This window comes from Crocuta crocuta, unplaced genomic scaffold, assembly GCF_008692635.1.
Source record: "Crocuta crocuta isolate KB4526 unplaced genomic scaffold, BGI_CrCroc_1.0 scaffold142, whole genome shotgun sequence".
NCBI lineage: Eukaryota > Metazoa > Chordata > Mammalia > Carnivora > Hyaenidae > Crocuta > Crocuta crocuta.
The window spans coordinates 1,716,369-1,737,902 of record NW_027528892.1 but is presented as its reverse complement, the minus strand read 5'-3'; the positions used below and the strand labels follow the sequence as shown (position 1 = coordinate 1,737,902).

At 39.9% G+C, this 21,534-nt stretch overlaps 1 protein-coding gene across 1 annotated transcript in view; it reads right to left on the bottom strand.

Moving 5' to 3' along the window:
- The window catches only part of NLRP4 (NLR family pyrin domain containing 4), a 29,995-nt gene extending 16,496 nt beyond the window's left edge, over positions 1-13,499 (bottom strand). Inside the window, exons 1-4 of the mRNA XM_077756909.1 lie at positions 13,220-13,499; positions 5,459-7,031; positions 4,315-4,476; positions 2,342-2,509 (exon numbers count right to left, since the gene is read on the bottom strand). Coding sequence (XP_077613035.1) covers positions 2,342-2,509; positions 4,315-4,476; positions 5,459-7,031; positions 13,220-13,499 — 2,183 coding nt within the window. The remainder of the gene's footprint in view (positions 1-2,341; positions 2,510-4,314; positions 4,477-5,458; positions 7,032-13,219) is intronic.
- Positions 13,500-21,534: the final 8,035 nt, after the last annotated feature.

The window sequence follows — 21,534 nt, the reverse complement described above, 5'->3', positions numbered from 1 at the left end:
TAAAGAGAGAGAACATGCTGGGGGGGTGGGGGTGCCAGAGGGGAGGTGGGGATGGAGGGATATGCAAAATACATAAAGGGTATTAAAAGGTATAAACTTGCAGTTAAAGATAAGTAAGTCATGGAAATGTAAAGTACAGCATAGGGAATATAGTCAATAATATTGTAATAACTTTGTATTATGATAGAGGGTAACTATCCTTGTCATGGTGAGCATTTTGTAATGTATCTAATTGTTGAATCACTATACAGTTCACCTGAATCTAATATGTGTGAGCTATAGAGACTTCAATTAAAAATAAAGACATATAGAAAAACTAAAAAAAAATTTTAAATTTGTGTTTCAAAGGTTACCATTAAGAAAGTGAAAAGAGGGGTTCTTGGGTGGCTCAATTGGTTAAGCATCTGACTCTTGATCTCTGCTCAGGTCATGATCTCATGGTTAGTGGGATCAAGCCCCTTATCAGGCTCTGAGCTGACAGTGAGGAAACTGCTTAGGATTCTCTCTCTCCTTCCCTCATTGTCCCTCCCTTGCTTTTGCTGGCATGCTCTCTATTTCAAAATAAATAAACACTTTTTTAGTTCAAGGGAAAAGATAAAGGAGATTAAGCGTACAAAATTATCTTCAGCACTGAGAAATGGATAGAACTGTTGAATCATTACATTGTACATTTGAAACTAATATAATGGTTTGATTTTTAAAAAGTGAAAAAATTCACAGAAGAAATTTGCAAATCATGTATCTTGCACATAACTTGTATTACAACTTAGCACATAAAAAGACCAACAAACCCATTAAAAATGTGCAAAGTTCTTGAATAGGCATGTCTCCCAAAACTTACAATTGCCAACAAGCACATGAAAATATTTAGCCTCATAAGTCATTCAGAAAATTCAAATTAAAACCACAATAAGATGCCCCATCAAACCTGCAGGATGGCTATAATAAAAATAATGGAAAATAAGTATTGGCAAGGATATGGAGAAATTAGAACTCTTATACATTGCTGGTAGGAAAGTAAAATGGTTCAGCCACTGTGGAAAACACTGTGGTGATTCCCCAAAAATGTTAACATAAAATTTAGACTCATTTCCACTCTTAATTATATACCCAAGAAATTGAAAAACAGGTATTTAAACACTAATGTTCATAGCAACACTATTCTCAACAGCCAAAAGGTGTAAACAACCCAAACACACATCAAAAGAAGGATAAACAAAAGGTAGTATAACCACATAATGGAATATTAGTCAGCCACAATAAGGAAAGAAATACTGATACAAAACATGATTCAGATGAACCTTGAAAACATTTTACTAAGTAAAGGAAGCCACTCACAGAAGACCACATATTGCATGATTCAATTTAAATGAGATGTCCATAATAGGCAAATTCTCGAGACTGAAAATACCTTCGTGGTTGCCAGGGCAACAAGGACATGGAAAGTGAGTACTAATAGGTATGGAGTTTGTTTTCGAGGTTCTAAAATCAGATAGTTGTGATGATTGCATACTCTTGTCAGTATAGACTAAGGCCACTTAGTATGTTCTTCGTATTGAAGGGGTGAGTTTTATTGCATGTGGATTATAGTTACGTAAAGCTATTATCAAATAGGTTTGGGTCTTCATATATTTGGTTGATGGGCAACTAGAGAAAGTATTTGAATATGTGGGTACTACAGAAGGTCAACTGGAATCATTACTTGATTGAAAACAATTCTTGAAGTATAACATATACACAGAAAAGGACGTAAGTGCTAAGTGTTGGCCAGTGAATGGTCATGAACTGAACATACCTGTGTTACTAGTATCCAGGTCAAGAAACAGCATATCTAACCTCCTGTCACTATCCTAACCTCTAATAACATGTGTTGCCCATCTTTGAACTTTATATAAAGTCATATATATAATCTACTCTCAAGTTTGGCTTGAGGTTCCTCCCAACTGTTGCTTATAGTTGTAGATTCGTTCTCAGAGAATGAGAATGGCCACAGTTCTCTTATTTAACTTACTGTTAATAGATATTTCCATTTTTCAGGTATTATGGATACTTGCCATGTATGTTTTTTAGTAGCTATTTCAGCAAACTTATACATCAACTCTGTTGAATGTACACCTAGAAGTGTGATTTTAGTTATACAGAATGCCAGAACCTAGGAACAGGCAAATTGTGTTGGAAAGTGGTTGTACTATACTAGAAACTAACTTCTGTATTCTATCCTCAAGTTCACAGATTATGTTTGTGTATCAATAATAGAAAAGGGGATGACAGTAGACAGAAAAAAAAGTATATGGTCCCCTCCAGAATCAAATCAGTGATTCCGGGGAGCATAGAGACTCACAGTAGTTCTTCTACGTTGCACACTGGGTTGTTCAGGGCATTACACAGCAACTTCACATCATTGCGGAAGAGTGTTGTACCACTGAGATTCAGGTATTTCAAATCTGGACTGTGGGTGAGCACCTCAAAGAAAAGCCACCTGTCACCATCGAAGATAACATTATTCATCCTGCAAAAGAAAATTTGGGAGAGGTTTCATCCAACAAACCCTTAGAACACAGCCTGAGCTCCTGTCTTTGAATTATGGCCTCTAATTAGCTCCCAGATCTCTAACTTCACAACTCAGTCATGTAGTTTAGTAGTTCTCAATCTGCCAACGAGGCCATGTGAGGGCAAAATAGTCCAATGTCTGGAGACATCTTTGTTTTGCTGGGGTATATGTGTGTGCTGCTGGCAGCTAGTGAGTAGAAGTCTGGGATGCTACTAAAGGGCCTACGGTGTACAGGACAGTGCCCCGCCACCAAGACTGAGACACTCTGATGAAATACCATCCATGTTAAAAACTCCCAAATTTAAATGGATTAACACAATGCTTATTTTTCCCCTCATGTAATGTTTCAATGAAGGTATTACTGATGTTTAGAGGGGAGGGGTTGCTTTTAAGACAGTAGTTTTCTACCTTGGCTGTACATTGAAATCCCAATGGGGATATTCTGACACGTTGGTTTGGAGGGTTGACTTGGGCACAAAGAACTTTTTATTTATTTTTTTTAATATTTTATTTATTTCTAGGAGAGAGAGAGAGAGAGAGCGTGAGCAGGGGAGGGTCAGAGAGAGAGGGAGTCACAGACTCCGAAACAGGCTCCAGGCTCTGAGCTGGCAGTCAGCACAGAGCCCGACGCGGGGCTCGAACCCACGAACTGCGAGATCATGACCTAAGCGAAAGTCGGACGCTTAACCGATTAAGCCACCCAGGCGCCCCAACAAAGAACTTTTTAAAACATCCTTGGATAATTTTAACAGGCAGAAAATATTACAAAGTCACTGCTCTACACCCTACTTCTCAAAGCATGGCTCCCGGACAAGCCACATTTCTACATCATCTGGGAACTTGCTAGAAATTCAGTCTTACACCCAACTTCAGACCTGCTGAAGGAGGTGTTTCCATTTTAATGAAGTTCCATTTTAATGACTTCACACTCCACTATGTAAGTACAGACTTGGCTGGCGCCCTCTGTCTTGTGACTTCAACATTCCACTAGCGAATGAGAAACCCTCGTCTCTTAAAGGCTTTTGTGTAAAATTTATACTTGTACTCATATTTTTTGCCAAGAAAGAGTCACATACTCCCATTTAGATGCCAGAGAGCCATGTACATGGACTAGACAACATCACACTATGGCTAAGGGAGCACCTAAACACCTGGACCAGACCATTCTCAGGTGAATACCACTCTTGCATATTCTTCCTGTTCTCTGGAATCCTTAAGCTCTACGTGCTGTCAGACGGTAGTCTAAACTCCTGGACTAGGACTTTCCAGACAACCAGAATCTCAGATGGTCTCTCATCCTTTCATGTGCACCTCCCACTGAGAAACATCTATACATTTCATGGCAGGGAAACAAGCCAAGCCACACTTGACTCTATAGTGTTCCTTGAGGTCAGGACCATAATTCTCACCCCCATTTTATCCTTGGGGATTTAGTAAAACTGACACCCAGCTGGACCTCAAATGTTGGTTGACATAATGCTCCTTAAGAACCAGCAAGTGTGGTGAAAGCCAGAAGAGGTTCTGCAGTTGACCGGCTCTGAAGTTCTGAACCCAGCTTTTCCCTTTCATAGCTTTATGACCTTGAGAAACACATTTTAATGTGAGGAATACAGAAAAAGATGACCCAGCAAGAGAAATAGGTATGTGGAACTCTGCTCTAAATCATAATTCTTTGGTTATGCAGTTGGCCTCACCCAAAAGTGAGGTGGGACCAATTTGGTATCTCCATGAAAGACTTGGGTCTAGGTGGAACCCCAACTTACTGCAGGTTTTGAAGGTGACAGCTGGGATGCCTCAGCTGATTACACAAAGTTACATAGGCTGACTCACTGAGGCTACTGTCACTCACTTGGAGTTCTCTGAGGTGCTCATTTGTAGTGAGCACAGAGCAGACATCACGCCAACAGAGGATATCGTAACTTGATCTGTAAGGAGAAAAGAAATGTTTTCCAGGATATTGTCAACCCAAGTAATTCATAACATAAGAATAATTTATCTTCTTGGACACGAGAACTCTGACTTAGCCCAGCCTTTAACTAGGGAGAATAACATCCATCAGGGAAGTCTTATATTCATTATTCTCAACCAAGGGCAGCGTTCTCCCCTCTGCCCAGGGTTCATTAGGCAATGTCCAGAGACTTTTTTGGTTGCTACAGCTTATGGGAGGGGTACTTCTGCCATCTAGTGGTAGAAACAAGGGATGCTGCTGAACATACTACAGTAGGAAAGCCTCCCTTCCCCCANTTTTTACAAATAGTTTATTGTCAAATTAGTTTCCACATAACACTCAGTGCTATATGAGCAGTTTTATAATGAAGACTGGGGCAGGACAGCCCTACTGTAAGTCAATCTTAGGTAATGTAGCCTAGGCTCAAACCTAGCCTTCACCACTTCCTAACTTGGCCAGCCTACATGATCTTTTTGCCCCAGTTTCCCCACCTGTAACATGATCAGAATCTACCTCATATGATTTTCATGAACATGGAGTTAAAATTTATATTTTTAGAATAAAATTTAAAAGGTAATTTTTAACTGAGAATTCAAGAAAAGATCCAAGTATGGTCCTTTGAAAATGATGCTAAATATAAGTACATACCAACCCACATTTGAAAAGTATAGGAAACATACACGGATTCTCATATTCAATTTCCACAATACCTCACAACGTAGTAGTTACCATTATTGCCCTACATTTAGTGAGGCAACTTCAACAAAGAAGGGAAATCCCACGGACAAGGTCACACAGTTCATAAACAGTCACACCAGGACCTGAGCTAAGGTCTGTTTGACAGAAGCAATGTGATCCTAACCACAATCTTATTTTTAAAAAGCCATCAGCAAAACACACTTGGAAATGGAGACAAATGCTGAAAAGATAACAGAAAGAAAGCAATTAGATGGACTCACACAGCGCTGTCTGCATTTCCCACTTGGAAGACATTCTGGATGGAGAGCCAAAGCTTCCTCAACCTGGAACAGTATTTTAAGCAGTGGGAAGAAACCCGCAAGTCCACATGGTCTGTGATAAAAAAGTTAACATCTTGGAAGAAGGCCAGTGCCCACTGCACAAAACCTTCATTCTGCATCTCAAACAGACAGTAAAACAATGCCAAGAAATGGATCTGTGGCTGAAGATGCTCGTTCTCACCTATGTGCTGCAAGTACTGGTAACATTCTTGCAGCATCTCCTGGGACAGGTGGACGCCAAACACTGCCTCCAGCTTTTGTTGTTCTTTGTCATTTAAAAGGCCAAATAGGAAACACCCCAAAGAAAGCCAATGTAACCTTTCTTTCTTTAAAATGGTAAATAGCACTGCCTTTCTACATCCAACAGCTGGGTTAGGATGGTCAGTGTGGCTCTTTAGAAAATAGAACATGGCGGCACAGAACTCCTGGACACACGGATGGAGAAACATGTAGGAGTTCTCCTCCTCCCTGTACTTCTGAAGAGCCTTTGTGTCCAGCAACTTAGAGATGTCAGAATCAACTAACCCATTTCTCCTGAGATCTTCTTCACTGAACAAAAACATATCGGTCCACATACCCTCTGCAGCCAGGGAACACAAGCCTTTCAACTGGCCTTGGCTTTGCTCATCTGGACAGCTAGCCCCCTTGGGTGTGAACAAGTTAAAGATGAAAGAGCTAAAAAGAGAAGTGGTACGTTGGCAGGTCAATGCCAGGTCATTCCCCTTTTCCATTTCCTGCTTCAGACAAGTACACACAATCCAGCAAAGGATGGGGATTTGGCACATGGTAAACAAATGTTCGTTTTCTCTCATGAAATTGAAGGCTTCCATGGCTCTATTCCGGTCTTGAAACATAGAGCAGAAATAGATTTTCTTATCACTCTCACTGAATCCCAGGAATGTTTTAATCTCTGGGCACTCCAACCTGCCCTCAACTTCCTGGAGGTACACCGGTACAGCAGCGATGAGCAGTGAGGACTCGGGGAGCATTTTCTTCCTCAGCAAGCTGCTCAGGAGCACCCGTACTGGCAACTTCTTCATGCAGTCGCTGCTCAGATCTGACTCGGGTTCACTCAGGCTGCATTTCAGTTCTTCAAAGCTGTCGATGACAAACAAGAGTCTCTCTGGTTGGGATAGGATCTCCACTAAAGGAGTGAAGGAGTCGGACCACCCTCTAGAGACGAGTGCAGCCAAGCTTGTCTCTGACAACTGCTTCATTTCCCGGCAGCAGAGGTAGAAAACATAGGAGAATCTCTCCTGATAGAGGTTGCCCCCCACCCAGGTCAACATCAGCCTGATCAGAAATGTTGTCTTCCCAATCCCTTGTATTCCTTTGAGAAGCACCGTCCGGGTCTGTTTCCCAGTTTCCTTAGGAGCAAAAAAATCTTCCAAGCATTCACGTTCTCTCTGGGTGAGTTCAGGATGTAAGTGATCTTGAATCCTGGGGATAGATTCTCTGAGCCACATGTTGTTGAATTTCTCCTTTATGTGCATTTGGTACAATTTTGTGTGTCCTGAGTGAGAACAAGAGGAAAAAAAAAACATACAACATATCCAAGTTAAACTCAACACTCATGATATATTATATATACTTTTTGACCCTGTAATTTTTCTTCTAAAAATGCATGTTCTTGGGGTCTGTAAACTTCAGTCTTTAGGCCAAAGCTGGACAACAGCCTGTCCTGTAAATAAAATTTTGCTAGAACACTATCATGCTCTTTGTTTACGTTGTCTACAGCTACCTTCCCACTACAAATGGCAGAAAGGAGTAGCTGTGGCAGAGAAAGGGAAAAAAAAAAACAGTGACAAAACTCTGCATATTGCAACACTTGAGAGAGGTTTTTGTAGATAGAACCCTGAACTGGGGCACCTGGGTGGCTCAGTGGGTAAGTGTCTAACTCTTGGTTTTGACTCAGGTCAGGTTTTGACTCTCACTATTCCAGAGTTTGAGCCCCAAATAGGGACCTGTGCTGATAGCTTGGAGCCTGCATGGGATTCTCTCTCCCTCTTTCTGCTCCTCCTCTGCTTGCACTCTCTCACTCTCAAAATAAACAAACATTAAAAATAAAAGAAGAACGCAGAACTCAGTTCAGTGGACTGTGTGGAGGTCTGACATCTGCTGCTTGTAGCTATGTGATCTGGGGAAGGAAGGAATCCCTCCAAGCTTTAGGTTTCTCAGTTGTAAATGAAGGGAAGGCTGACCTACCCCACATAGGGAAATTGTGAAGATCACATGCTACAAGAGACAATGCATGTGGGAGCATAACGCATGGTATGAAGGGATTTAGAATATGAGGAATTTGCCAGATTTGCACTTCAATTTGGAAAGGGATGATGATATCTCCTATGGTTGAGAATGAGGACACCAACAAGTCATTCCAACCTACATATAAGCACCATCATGTCTTATAAGGCTAATTTTCTACCAGTTTCTGAACATGATAGTATTTGTATAGCATTCCTCATGCCCACAATGATGCACTAATGTAGGGAATTTTCTCTCCCCCCCCTTTTTTTTTTTTAAACAGAGTTGTGAGGGGCTCTCTTACTTCAATAGGACCATGTAATAAGTGTCATTGAGATTCCAATCATTATCTGCCTTCAAAACCTAGCTACCACACCTGCTATGCCCTGGCAGGTCCAATCTGAAGGCCAATTCTGCCTTCTGTTCCAAAATGTATATTGGAACTACTCTTTCAACATGTTCTATGTCCAACAGCATGTTCAATGACCCAGGCTAAGGAAAATCATATTTCTGGTAAGGTTTGACATTCAACCCTCACTCTAGAAAAAAAAAAATTATAAAGAAGGAAAGTGAACAGAAACACACAAAGAGAAAATGCAGGAACTCCTAAAACACTTTCAAGATGACAAAGAAGAAACTTAGAAATTGTTAAAACACAGACATTATTAATAATTTCATTCACCACTACCAACAAAAAACACCAAAACTTTCATTTTAGTCCTTATGATTCATGCCACAAGACACTTGTTTAGACATATTGTTTAGACCAGAAATGGAATCCTGCTGAATGTGTATTTTTAGTGCCTTTTGTTCCCTACTGAAAAATGTAGATCTTCTTTCTGTGGGAAGAGAAGTTAAGATCTGTGCTTTCCAGTGTGACAGTCACTAGCTACATGTATGTATTCAGCAACTTCAATGGGACTGGTGTAACCAAGGAACTAAGTTTCTTATTCAATTTAAACTAATTCAAATGTTAATAGCCAACATGTGGCTAGTGGCTACCATATTGGATAATACTATCTATATACTTCTAGTACAGGATTGCTTACCTTCAGCCCTGCTGAAGTTTTGAGCTGGATAATTCTTTGTAATGAGGGCCTGTCTTGAGCATCTAGGATATTTAATGTTTAGTAGCATTCCTGGTCTCTAACCACTAGATGTTACTCCCTATCCCCAGTGGAGACAACAAAAATAAATATCAACAAACTTGGCCAGGTATCCCCCGGAAGGCAAAATCACCCCTGATTGAGAACCAGTGCCAAGAGTAACCTAACATACAATTTTAATGTGGTACTAAAAATCAAAGATCATGGAAGAACATGGAGACAAACATTTCAGTAGAAATGATCTCCAAGTCCTAACTTTTTATTGGGCTCAGATTGGGGACACCAAAGGATTTAGATTCTAAGTTTCCAGTCAATAGTGTTCCTGAGAACTGAAAATACTAATGGGAAGAACCCTAGAACTAGATTTTTTTTTTAACTAGGATTTTTGCCCACGCTTTGACACTTATCTATTCAGTGGCCTTGAAGAAGTCAATTACAATTGATAAAATTTATTATCATGACTTAAAATAATTTCTATCATGTCTCAAAGAATCAAAGATGAAACTCATCTTAAAATACAACTTAAGTAACACACTATAGGTAAAGTTTATTGGAATGTGAGAGATTTAATTGAATATTTTTGCTCCATTTGACTTACTCTTCTCTTAGAGAAGAATTTGCCTTCCAGAGGAAGGGTGGACATTTCTTTATCAAGGGTATAGAAAGGTTGTAATAGCTTAAGAGTAGACAGGCTTTGGAGTCAGGTAGAACCAAGAGTATTAGCTGAAAAAAATGCTCCAAACAGTGGAAAAATCCATGATTCATGACATTTATTGAAATCTCCACACTGTAGAAAACATAAGACTTAAAAAATTGAAGGACAACATTAAGAGAGTATTTTTCCATATTTTAAGTTACCTAAATTAGAGACTTTTAAAATACCAAGAAGTTTTAGAACAAGACAGTTTCATTATAAGTATATAATAAAATAAAAAGACTCAGGGAAATTCTGGGAAAAAGAAGAACAATGAGGGGAGGGATACTAAATCAAAAGAAAACTTTTATTTATTTATTTTTTATTTTTTTAAATGTTTTATTTATTTCTAGGAGAGAGAGAGAGACAGCATGAGCAGGGGAGGGTCAGAGAGAGAGGGAGTCACAGACTCTGAAACAGGCTCCAGGCTCTGAGCTGGCAGTCAGCACAGAGCCCGACGCGGGTCTCGAACCCACGAACCGCGAGATCATGACCTAAGCGAAAGTCGGATGCTTAACCGACTAAGCCACCCAGGTGCCCCAAAAGAAAACTTTTAAAGATAATTAAGAATCCAAGTCATTAGGGAAAAAAATCCATGAACTTACATTTATGGTTGGGAGATTAAGAATATGTTTAAGTTGATATTTTACATTTACAAAAAATCACCAACCAACAACAGTAGATTTATACTTCAAACTTTATACCAGGATAAATTCCAAATGGATAAACTATACAAATATAGAAAAACTAAATTATAGAACTCTAGAAAACATGTGGAGATTACACACACACACACACACACACACACACACACACACACTTAATTTCGGCTAGGAAGGGTTTTTCTGAATGCCAAATCAGGAAGGCATATGAGAAAGATTAGCGTTACCAGAGACGGAAACTCTCAAATTATCTTGTTTCAGACGAGGGGTTCCACTAGAAACAACTAGAAATTTTGGGCAAAACATCTTTTAAAAAGTATGTGAAGTCAGGGTGGCTTAGTCAGTTGAACATCTATCTGACCCTTGATTTTGACTCAGATCATAATCCCAGGGTTGTGGGATGGAGCCCTGTGTCTGGCTCTACACTGAACAAGGAGCCTGCTTAAGATTCTCTTTCCCTCTGCCCCTGCCCCCATTCATGTGCGCGCGCGCTCTCTCTCGCTCGCTCTCTCTCTCTCTCAAATATAAAAAATTTAAGAGGTGCCTGGGTGGTTTAGTTGGTTAAGTGTCCAATTGTGGCTCAGGTCATGATCTCACAGTTCAGGAGTTCGAGCCCCACATAGGGGTCTCTGCTGTCAGCACAGAACCCGCTTAAGATCCTCTCTCTCTCTGCCTCTCTCCCACCCATGCTCATGCTGGACGTCTCTCAAAAATAAATAAACACTTTTTAAAAATTTAAAAAGGAAAAATTATGTGAGGTCACTAAAGAACTGAGAGCAGGGGCGCCTGGGTGGCTTAGTCTGTTAAGCGTCCAACTTTCGCTTAGATCATGATCTCGCGGTTCATGGGTTTGAGCCCCGCGTCACAGAGCCTGGAGCCTGTTTCAGAGTCTGTGACTCCCTCTCTCTCTGACCCTCCCCTGCTCACGCTGTCTGTCTGTCTGTCTGTCTCTCTCTCTCTCCTAGAAATAAATAAAAAAACATTAAAAAATTTTTTTAGATAAAGAACTGTGAGAGCAGAAAGTTCTTGAGAAGCTAAGATTCAGGACACAGAGGGAAAGGCCAAGAAGAAGAACTCAACACTTGACTGTTTCCCCTGGGGCATTTTCCTCTAAAGAGGCTGCAAACCTGAGTAGACATTAGGGGCTAAAAGGCTAATAAGCAAAGTCAAACTCCTGCAGGTTCAAGTGGTTGGGGGACAAATTATGGGTTCAGAAGTTCAGGACAGGTCAGGCATGAGGGGATGCTGGATGAACCATCTGGGAAGAAGGGGAAACTAGAAACAAACTATTCCTCACAAAACACAGCCTGGCTTTGAATTATTTCAATCTTCACTATTAAGGACGTAGTCCTCTCACTTGCTGCCAGAAGCAATTCCAGTTTATCTGGAAGAACCTATCTTGCAGAGCCTGAGTACCCTCTGCAACGTATTATGTCGAAAGCCTAGCACTCAAGATTTCCAGGGATGCTGGGAGACAAAAACCACAGACCAAAACAACGAGGGTGGGAAAACAGTNAGGCAATTAAAACAGGATTCCACAGGATCTCTCAACAAGTATTTTGTTTTATCCTGTCCCCTCTGGTCTGGGTCCTGGGATCGCACGGGGTTGGGGGAAGAAGATCTCAGACGTGAACCTCTGTTGGTCCATGGACTCTGCCCTAGCTCTTCTCTGATATGGTTTCAGAATGGGTGTAGGATTGCCACCTAGAGCCAAGCCCAAGACTGGACCATCAGTGTCCCTCTAGAGATCAAGTAGTTCTCCATCTTATGAGGCCCAGTGCCCCCCCTTTTGAGTAACCTTGTGTCATATCTCCTTTCTAATCTCAGTGGACGTGGTGCGCCTGGATGGCTCAGTTAGCAGAGTGNCTCTTTTGAGTAACCTTGTGTCATATCTCCTTTCTAATCTCAGTGGACGTGGTGCGCCTGGATGGCTCAGTTGGCGGAGTGTCTAACTCTTGATTTCAGCTCAGGTCATAATCCCAGAGTTGTGGGATTGAGCCTTGCGCTGGGCTCCATGCTCAGCGTGGAGCCTGCTTAAGATTCTCTCCCTCCCTCCCTCTCTCTCCCCCTCTTTCTCTCTCTCTCTCCCTCCCTTCTTCCCACTCCCTTGCCTTCTCCCTCTCCCCCTCCCCCACTTGTGTACATTGTTCTTTCTCGCTCTAAAAAACAAAACTAAACTAATCTGAAAGGACATTTGTGTTTCATTTAACTTTCCCACATAATTAAAAAGTCAACGTGATATCCTAACTGTAGTTATAAAAATGAAGTAAAATTTACTTCATGTGTTCCAGTATCTAAATGCTCCAACAGGCTACTGTAAAGATGTAATGAAGTTGCAAGAGCCCACATTATACGTGAATATGATACACACAAATACAGACAGTGGTAGTGGAAACTCAGAGGTCACAGCAGTGCTGCTATTTGGGCAAATGAGGGTGTAAAATGGTCAACAATTCAATAAAGTACTAAACAAAAGATACCCTTCCCTCAAAAAATATATTGGCCCTTAAGATTATACTGCTTACAACTCATAGCTTCTCTGACATGAACTATTTCTTGTTAAATATTAAAACACACACTTACATGGCAATGATTTAGAAATCTCCCTGAACATTGACACTCTATGCAGTCTTGAATAAATACACTATCATACTGATTAGCTCAGTACACCACCCACAGCAGGTGGTGTCATTGCTAATGGGCAAAATCCCTAGTTCCTACAGTACCTCACCTTGGAGTTTCTGCTTGGACACAAGTCCTCTGCTTTGGACAAAATTACTGGTAATCCAGACAGAAGTGCAGTACAGGTTAAGACAGGATATCCACCCACATTTCACCACATCTAACCATGAGGTCTTAATTAAGATATTTTCTATTTACAAAGGTAACACTGGCCTTGCTGTAGGTAGACATGTAGAGACCATTTATCAAAATCATGGCATTGATCTTCATTATAAGGAACCTGCCCCCATCCCACAACCATAGGCTTTCTCACCTGCAATCTCTCTCTTGGCCTTCTCACAGAGATCTTTTCTATTGATCTTTTTAAAGATGCTGAAAGTCACGTTCCATGCTTGCTGTTCCTTATAATGCCTCATCAGCAGGTTTGCAAGATCTTCTCGTGTTGCCTTCTTTACTTCAGCCCAGGGAATTAGCTTGAGTCCAAGCTGCAGAGGCTCCTGCTTGAGGAGCTCTTTAAATTTTCTAAACTCATCCTTTTTGAGCTCTTCCAGGTACCACATCAGGCCAAAATCAGAAAAGAAAGATGATGCCATCTTGACCAGGACAAGGGTCAATCTTCAAAGAGAATTACCAGTAACAAGAAATATATGGAATTTGTGAACAACTCAGGGCAGTACCAAGCTATAAGAAAAAGAAAATCAATTGGGATAACTAAGTTTTTGTATAGTACCTTGCTAGTTTTCAGGGGAATGGGGATGAGAGCAGGAAGTTCTTTAGACCAGACTCATCTCTTCTCCCCTTTTTATTGAAATGATCATGAGAAGGATGACAGTAAAATTCAGCATGAGTAAGAAATAATCCTCAAGAGAATTTCTTCTACCCTAATTCTGACAATGCCTGGTGGAGACACATAGTAAAACATATCCAATGTTAGTATCCAGGAAAGCACTGCTGATAAAGATACATAAATACCTGGTATAAACCAGTTGGAAAAAATTAGATAAGCCAAATATGTCCCAATGAAGACTTCCATAGTTATAGTATCTGATGAGTTTAACTTTAAGGCAGAAATCAAGATGACAGATGGTAGGATCTGTGCCTAATATTAAATGGAACAATTGTTCAGAAGATATAATAATCTTAACCTATATTCACCTGACATATCCTCAATTTCAATGCAAATAGACTTATAAGCAGTGAGAAGTTACATTTAGAGAAGGCATGCCCATACTAATACAATCAGTTGATTTTTGACAAGGCACAATGCAGAAAGCATTTTTTTATTCCCAGCAACTGGTGCCGGGACAACTGGAAGTCTATATGGGGGGAAAGAAAAAAAAAAAAGAACATAGATTCAGATCTCACATCTTATGCAGAAATCAAGTCCAAATGGATTACAGATCTAAATGTTAAATTCAAAACTATAAAATTCTGGAAGAAATGATAGAAAAAAATCTATACGACATTGAGTTTGGTGGCGAGTTTTTCTAATACAATATAAAAAGCCTGGCCCACCGAAGAAAAATGATAAGCTGGACTTTCCTTTGTTCTGAGGAAATCTTGTTCAGATAATGAAAAGACAAGCTATAGATTGGGGGAAAGCTATTATAATTACATACCTGATAAAATATTTGTATCCGGAATATACAAGGAGTGCTTAAAATTAAATAAGAAATTAAACCCAAGTAAAAAAAAAAAAAAGGTAAGAGATCTGAACAGATACCTCACCAGGGAGGATATATAAATGGCAAAGAAGATCAATGAAACCAGGAGCAGCTTCTTTGAAAAAATAAAATTGACAGACCTTTAGCCAAAAAGGAAGAAAAGAGGATCCAAATAAATAAAATCAGAAATGCAAGAACAACTGATATCAAAGAAGGACAAAGGATTAAAAGAGAATACAAAAAAAAATAATAATAAATTCCAGAAACATGCATTCCTCCAAAACTGAATCAGGAATAGAAAATCTGAAGAGATCAATGACTAGTAATGAAACTGAATCAGTAATAAAAACAGCTTCCAACGAACAGAAGTCCAGGACCAGATGGATTCACAGGTAAATTCTACCGAGGACTTAAAGAAGAGTTAACACCTATTCTCCTCAGACTATTCTAAAAAACAAGGGGAAGGAAAGCTTCCAAATACATTCTACAAGGCCAGCATTGCCTGATGCCAAAATCAGACAAAGACACCACAAAACAAACAAACAAACAAACATAGGATAATATCCCTGACGAACATAGATGCAAAAATCCCCAACAAAATAATAGCAAACTGCATTCAACACTACATTACAAAGGATCACTTGGCATAACCAAGTGAGATTTATCCCAGGGATACAAGGATGTTTCAATATTAGCAAACCAATCAATGTGATATACCATACTAATAAAACAAGGGATAAAAATTATGATAATCTCAATAGATGTAGAAAAACCATCTGACAAGATTTAGCATCCATTTATTTAAAAAAAATTATGTTTTTTATTTATTTCTAAGAGAGAGAGAGACAGTGTGAGCAGGGGAGGGTCAGAGAGAGAGGGAGACACAGAATCCGAAATAGGCTCCAGGATCTGAGCTGGCTGTCAGCACAGAGCCCGACGTGGGGCTCAAACCCACGCACCATGAGATCATGACCTGAGCCGAAGGCGGATGTTTAACCGACTGAGTCACCCAGGCGCCCCTCAGCATCCATTTATGATAAAAACTCTCAACAAAGTGAGTTTAGAGGGGACATACCTCAACACAATAAAGACCACACATTAAAAACCCATAACTAACACCACAGTCAATGGTGAAGAACACAGTTTTCCCTCTAAGATCAGGAACAAGACAAGGAAGTCCACTCTCACCATCTTTATTCAACATAGTACTGGAAGTCCTAGCCATAGTAATCAGACAAGAAAAAAAAGCATTCAAGTTGGTAGGGAAGAACTTAAACGGTCACTATTTGTAGAGTACACGATACCATCTATTAAAAACTCTAAAGACTCTACAAAGGAAAAAAAAAAGCCCTATTAGAATAAGTGAATTCAGTAAAGTTGTAAGATACAAAATTAATGCACAGAAATCTGTTGCATTTCTATATTCTGCTAATGAAGTAGCAGAAAGAGAAACTAATCAAACAATCCCATTTACAAATACCCCAAAAAGAATACCTAGGGATAAACTTAACCAAGGAAGTGAAAGACCATTATTCCAAAAACAAAAACATTGATGAAATGAATTGAAGATGACAAAAACAAATGGAAAGATATTCTATGCTCATGGATTGGAAGAATTATTATTAAAATGTCTATACTACCCAAAAGCAATCTACAGATTCAATGCAATCCCTATAAAAATAGCAACATTTTTCATGGGACTAGATGAATCCTAAAATTTGTATGGAACCACAAAATACCCCAATACCCAAAGCAATCTTAAGAAAGAACAACAAATCTGAAGCCATCACAATCCCAGATTTCAAGATACACTACAAAGCTGTAGTAACCAATCGAGGCACCTGGGAGGCTCAGTCGGTTAAGCATCCGACTTCGGCTCAGGTCATGATCTCACAGCTCGTGGGTTCAAGTCCCGCGTCGGGCTCTGTGCTCACAGCTAGCTCAGATCCTGGAGCTGCTTCAGATTCTGTGTCTCCCTCTCTCTCTGACCCTCCCCTGCTCAAACTGTCTCTCCCGGTCTCTCAGAAATAAATTAAAAAAAAAAAAACATTAAAAAAAAGCTGTAGTAACCAAAACTGTAGGATATTGGTGCAAAAATAGATCAATAGAACACAATAGACAGCCCAAAATAAACCCACCTGTATATGGTCAATTGGTCTATGGCAAAGGAGACAAGAATATTCAATGGGGAAAAGATACTCTCTTCAACGAATGGTACTGGGAAAACTTGACAGCTATATGCTAAAGAATGGAACCTGGCCACTTTTTTGCACCATATAAAAAATAAACTCAAATGTATTAAAGACTTAAATGTGAGACTTGATACCATAAAACTCCTAGCAGAACACAGGCAGTAATTTCTTTGATGAGGCCATAACAATGTTTTTCTAAATATGTCTCCTCAGACATGGGAAACAAAAGCAAAATTAAACTATTGAGACAACACCAAAATAAAAAGCTTTTGCACGTGAAGAAGACCATCAGCAAAACAAAAAGACAACCTACCGAATGGGGGAAGATATTTGCAAACAGTATATCCAATAAGGGATTGATATCCCAAATATGTAAAAATCTTAGACAACACCAAAAAATACAATAAAATTTAAAAAGTGGGCAGAGGAACTGGATACATTTTCCCAAATAAGACATACAGATGGTCAACAGATTCATGAAAAGATACTCAATATCCCTAATCATGAGGGAAATGTAAATCAAAACTACAATATCACATTAACAACAGTCAGAATGGCTAGAATCACAAAGACAGGAAACAACAAGTGTTGGAGAGGATGTGGAGAAAAAGAAACCCTCCGTGCGTTGTTGATGGGAATGTAAATTAGTGCAGCCATTATGGAAAAGAGTATGGAGGTTCCTCAAAAAATTAAAAATAGAACTACCATTCTTTCCTTTTTAAAGATTCCTCATAAATGATATCAGAGTATTTGTCTGTGATTTATTTCACTTGTAATGTGCAGCATGGGGACTGCTGTCAATAAAAATGGATTGTATATTTGAAAGGTGCTAAGAGTAAATCTTAAAAGTTCCCATCACAAGGAAAAGTTGTAACTATGTTAGGTAATTGATGTTAACTAAACTTGCTGTGGAAATCATGTCATAATGTATATTATATATATCAAATTATGTTTTATATCTAAAACAAATACAACATTGTATGTCAATCATATCTCAAAATATGGAGATCTAAATTTTAAAAAGCTAGCATGTGATCCAGCAATTCCACTACTGGGTATTTACCCGAAGAAAACAAAAATACTAATTTGAAAAGACATACGCATCCTTATATTTACTGCAGCATTATTTATAATAGCCAAGATATGGAAACAACCCAAGTGTCCATCAACTGATGAATGGATAAGGAAGACAGTATATCTCACACACACACACACACACACACACACACACACACACAGGAGTATTACTCAACCATAAAAAGAATGAAATCTTGCCATTTATAAGGTTGTGGATGGACCCAGAGGGTATTATGCTAAGTGAGGTATGTGTGACAGAGAAAGACACCATAGAATTTTACTCATAGGTGAAATCTATAAAACAAAATACATTAACAAAAAATAGCAGAAACAGACCCATAAACATAGAGAACTGATGGTTGCTGGAGGGGAGGTATGGGAGATTGGTAAAATGGGGGAAGAGGAGTGGGAGGTATAAGGTTCCAGTTGTGGAATGAGTAAGTCATGGGAATGAAAGGTATAGCAGAAGGAATTTAGTCAACGGTATTATAATAGCATTGTCTGGTGACAGATGGTAGCCCCACTTGTGGTGAGCAGAGCATGAAGTGTAGACTTGTTGAATCATATGCTGTACACATGAAATTAATGTAACATTGTGTGTCAACTACACTTCAACTTAAAACAACAACATGAAGATATGCTTAACATCGTTTGTCAATAGGAAAATGAAATCAAAACACTGATGAGGTGTCATTATACACTATTAAAATGGCTAAAATTAAAAAGACTTCCCATATCAATTGATGTTAAGAATATGAAGTAACAGGGTCTCTCCTTTATTGCTGGTGGGTGTACAGAATATTATGGACACTTTGATAAGAGTATCAGCCAAACTGTCTTCCATACAGTTGAGCAAATATGTTTCTAGATATTTACCCAAGTGATTTGAAAACCTTTTTCCATATCAAAACTACATGTGAATACTTATACAGCTTTATTCATAATCACCCAAAACTGGAAGGAACCAAAATGCCCTTCAATAGACAAAGGGATAAATAAACTGTGATACACCCACAATAAAATACTATTCAGCAATAAGAATGAACTATAAATCTATGCGAAAACATGGATAAGTATTAGATGCATGTTGCCCAGTTAAATAAACTAGTCTAAGAAGGATACACATGTGTGATTCCATTTATAGGACATCCTGCAAAGGCAAAATTATAGAGATGGTAAATAGATCAGTGGTTGCCACAGATTCAGGGGTGGGAGTGAGGATGAATAGATGCAGCACAGGAATTATTTTAGGGCAGTGAATCTATTCTGTATAGCACTATAGTTGTGGATACATGACATTGTGCATCTGTAAAAACTTATAGAATCTGGAGTGCTTGGGTGACTCAACTGAGCATCCAATTCGATTTCGGCTCAGGTCGTGATATCAAACCTGTGTCGGGTTCTGCACGGAGCATGGAGCCTGCTTAAGATTCTCTATTACTCTGCCCCTCTCCTGTTCATACACATGTGCTCTCTCTCTCTCAAAACAAAACAAAACAGCTATGGAATCCAACAGCATACAGTGAACCTTAATATGTTCAAACAAAAAAATTGGGATATCAGAGGCAAGATGGCAGGGAAGTAGGGAGCTCCATACATTTCACTTGCCCCCATCTCTCAAATGAAGAAGGCCTGAAGCCATAGGAACCTTTACAGAATCCAGGAGTTTGGGAGGAAAAGGAGACAGAGTCCGCTGAGAAAACCTTATAGTGTGAGTGTGAACTGGGGGAGATAAAATCAGTCCGGGACCAGAAACACTGAGGGAGGGGAGGGAGCCCCCTTTGCGGGGAGCTACAGTGAGTCAAGGGGAAAGAGAGTGGCCAAAACTGCTCAAGATACTGTCCCTGCCGCTGGAGAAGAGAAAAAACTCCACTCGGGATACAGGGACCCGGTTTCCTGCTGTCCAGATGACCCTAGGCGGACACACGCATCCCAGGAGACCCCAGGAGAAACTGCTCCTCGCTCGCCAGCTCAACCTGGAGGGAATGAGGTGGTGCCTGAAGCCACACCTTTGTGCTTCTGGCTCGGCTGGATCCCCAGGGGGAAGGCGAGAGGCTTGAAACTACTCTGAGGGACTCACCTGCGAGTTTATATTTTGGGCAATATCAATGGGGTGCACGGACTAAGATCTGGAAACAAGGCCTGGCTTAGGATATAGAGCATGGCCCACCTTGGCTACGCCTGCAGCACAGGGAGATCACACCCAAAAAAGTGAGTTGCAATGCTTGGTTAGAGACGGGACTGGGGCGCTGCCACTTTTCTCCCCACAACCACCAAGGCAGGACTCCCATGGGACACACTGGACTAAACCAAACTATGCCCATCCCTGCTAGAGAGCTGCCCCCCCCCTTTTTTTTTTTTAACAGGAGCCAGGGCAAGACCAAAATGGATGCACTGCCCTGATTACTTCTGGTCACTGGCTTGCTTAAACAGTCACATTTAATCCATTCTCTAGATGTAAATTCTACACCTCCACCGCTACCTTTTTAGCTGTCTCTCTCTGGAGTAATCAGACTATATAGTTTCTCTCAGTAGCATTATCGTCATTTCTTTCACCTCCTCTCGAACCATATTCCCCTCTTTCTCTCTCTGAATTAAACCTCTTTGTCTTTCTGCCTGCTCATTTCATTTCCAATTGCACTTCCTCCCAGCCCTGTCATTTCTCTCTTTGTATACACTCTTCCATCAGCACGGCATACACCCGGCTCTTTATTTGTAGCTGAGAAGCCTGGTTCTATGCTTTAGACTGTCCTTTGTCTATTGGGTTTTTTCTTTTCTTTTTCTCTTTTCTCTTTCTTATGTGTTTTTATTATTTGTCGTCCCTCCTTTTTTTTATGTGTCCCTTCCTTTTTTTTCTTTTTCCCTTTCAATTTGCAAGTTTGTTGGATTTGTCTGTGCGTTTGTGTGCCTTGGTTCCCTGTGTGTTTGCCTGTCCGTTTTCTTTTCCGGGGCTACCTCAAGAAACAAGCCAAAGTACATATGGTGGAGAGTCCCAAATACCACTACCAGTAGGGAAATAAAATAACCAAGGTCTCAAGAAGAGAGACCAAGAGACACCACTCAAACAATACTTTCTGAACGGACAGGCTCTGGACAGTCAAAGAGCCTTCTTTGGTACAGCAGCACTCACAGGTGCAGAGTGCATAACAAGCTTTTAAAACTAACAAGAGATAGAAAGCTAACCAAAATGATGAAACAGAAGAACTCTCCTCCAAAGAAATTCCAGGAAGAATTGACAGCTAAAGAACTGATCAAAACAGATCTAAGAAACATAACTGAACAAGAATTTAGAACAATAGTCATAAAATTAATCCCTGGGCTTGAAAAAGGCATGGAGGACATCAGGGAAACTATTGCTACAAAGACTATGGAGCTTAAAAATAGTTGTGATGAATTAAAAAATGCTATAAATGAGATGCAAAATAAATGGAGGTGTCCAATGCACGAATTGAAAAAGCAGAAAGGAGAATAAGTGATTTAGAAGACACAATTATAGAAAAAGAGGAAGCTGAGAAGAGATAAACTGATCCAGGAACATGAAAGGAGAGTTTAAGAGCTCAGCGATACAATCAAATGGAATAATATCCATATCATAGGAATTCCAGATCAGAAAGAGAGAGGGAAAGGTGCTGAAGGAGTCCTTGAACAAATTATAGTAGAGAACTTTCCCTATCTGGGGAAGGAAACAGACGTTG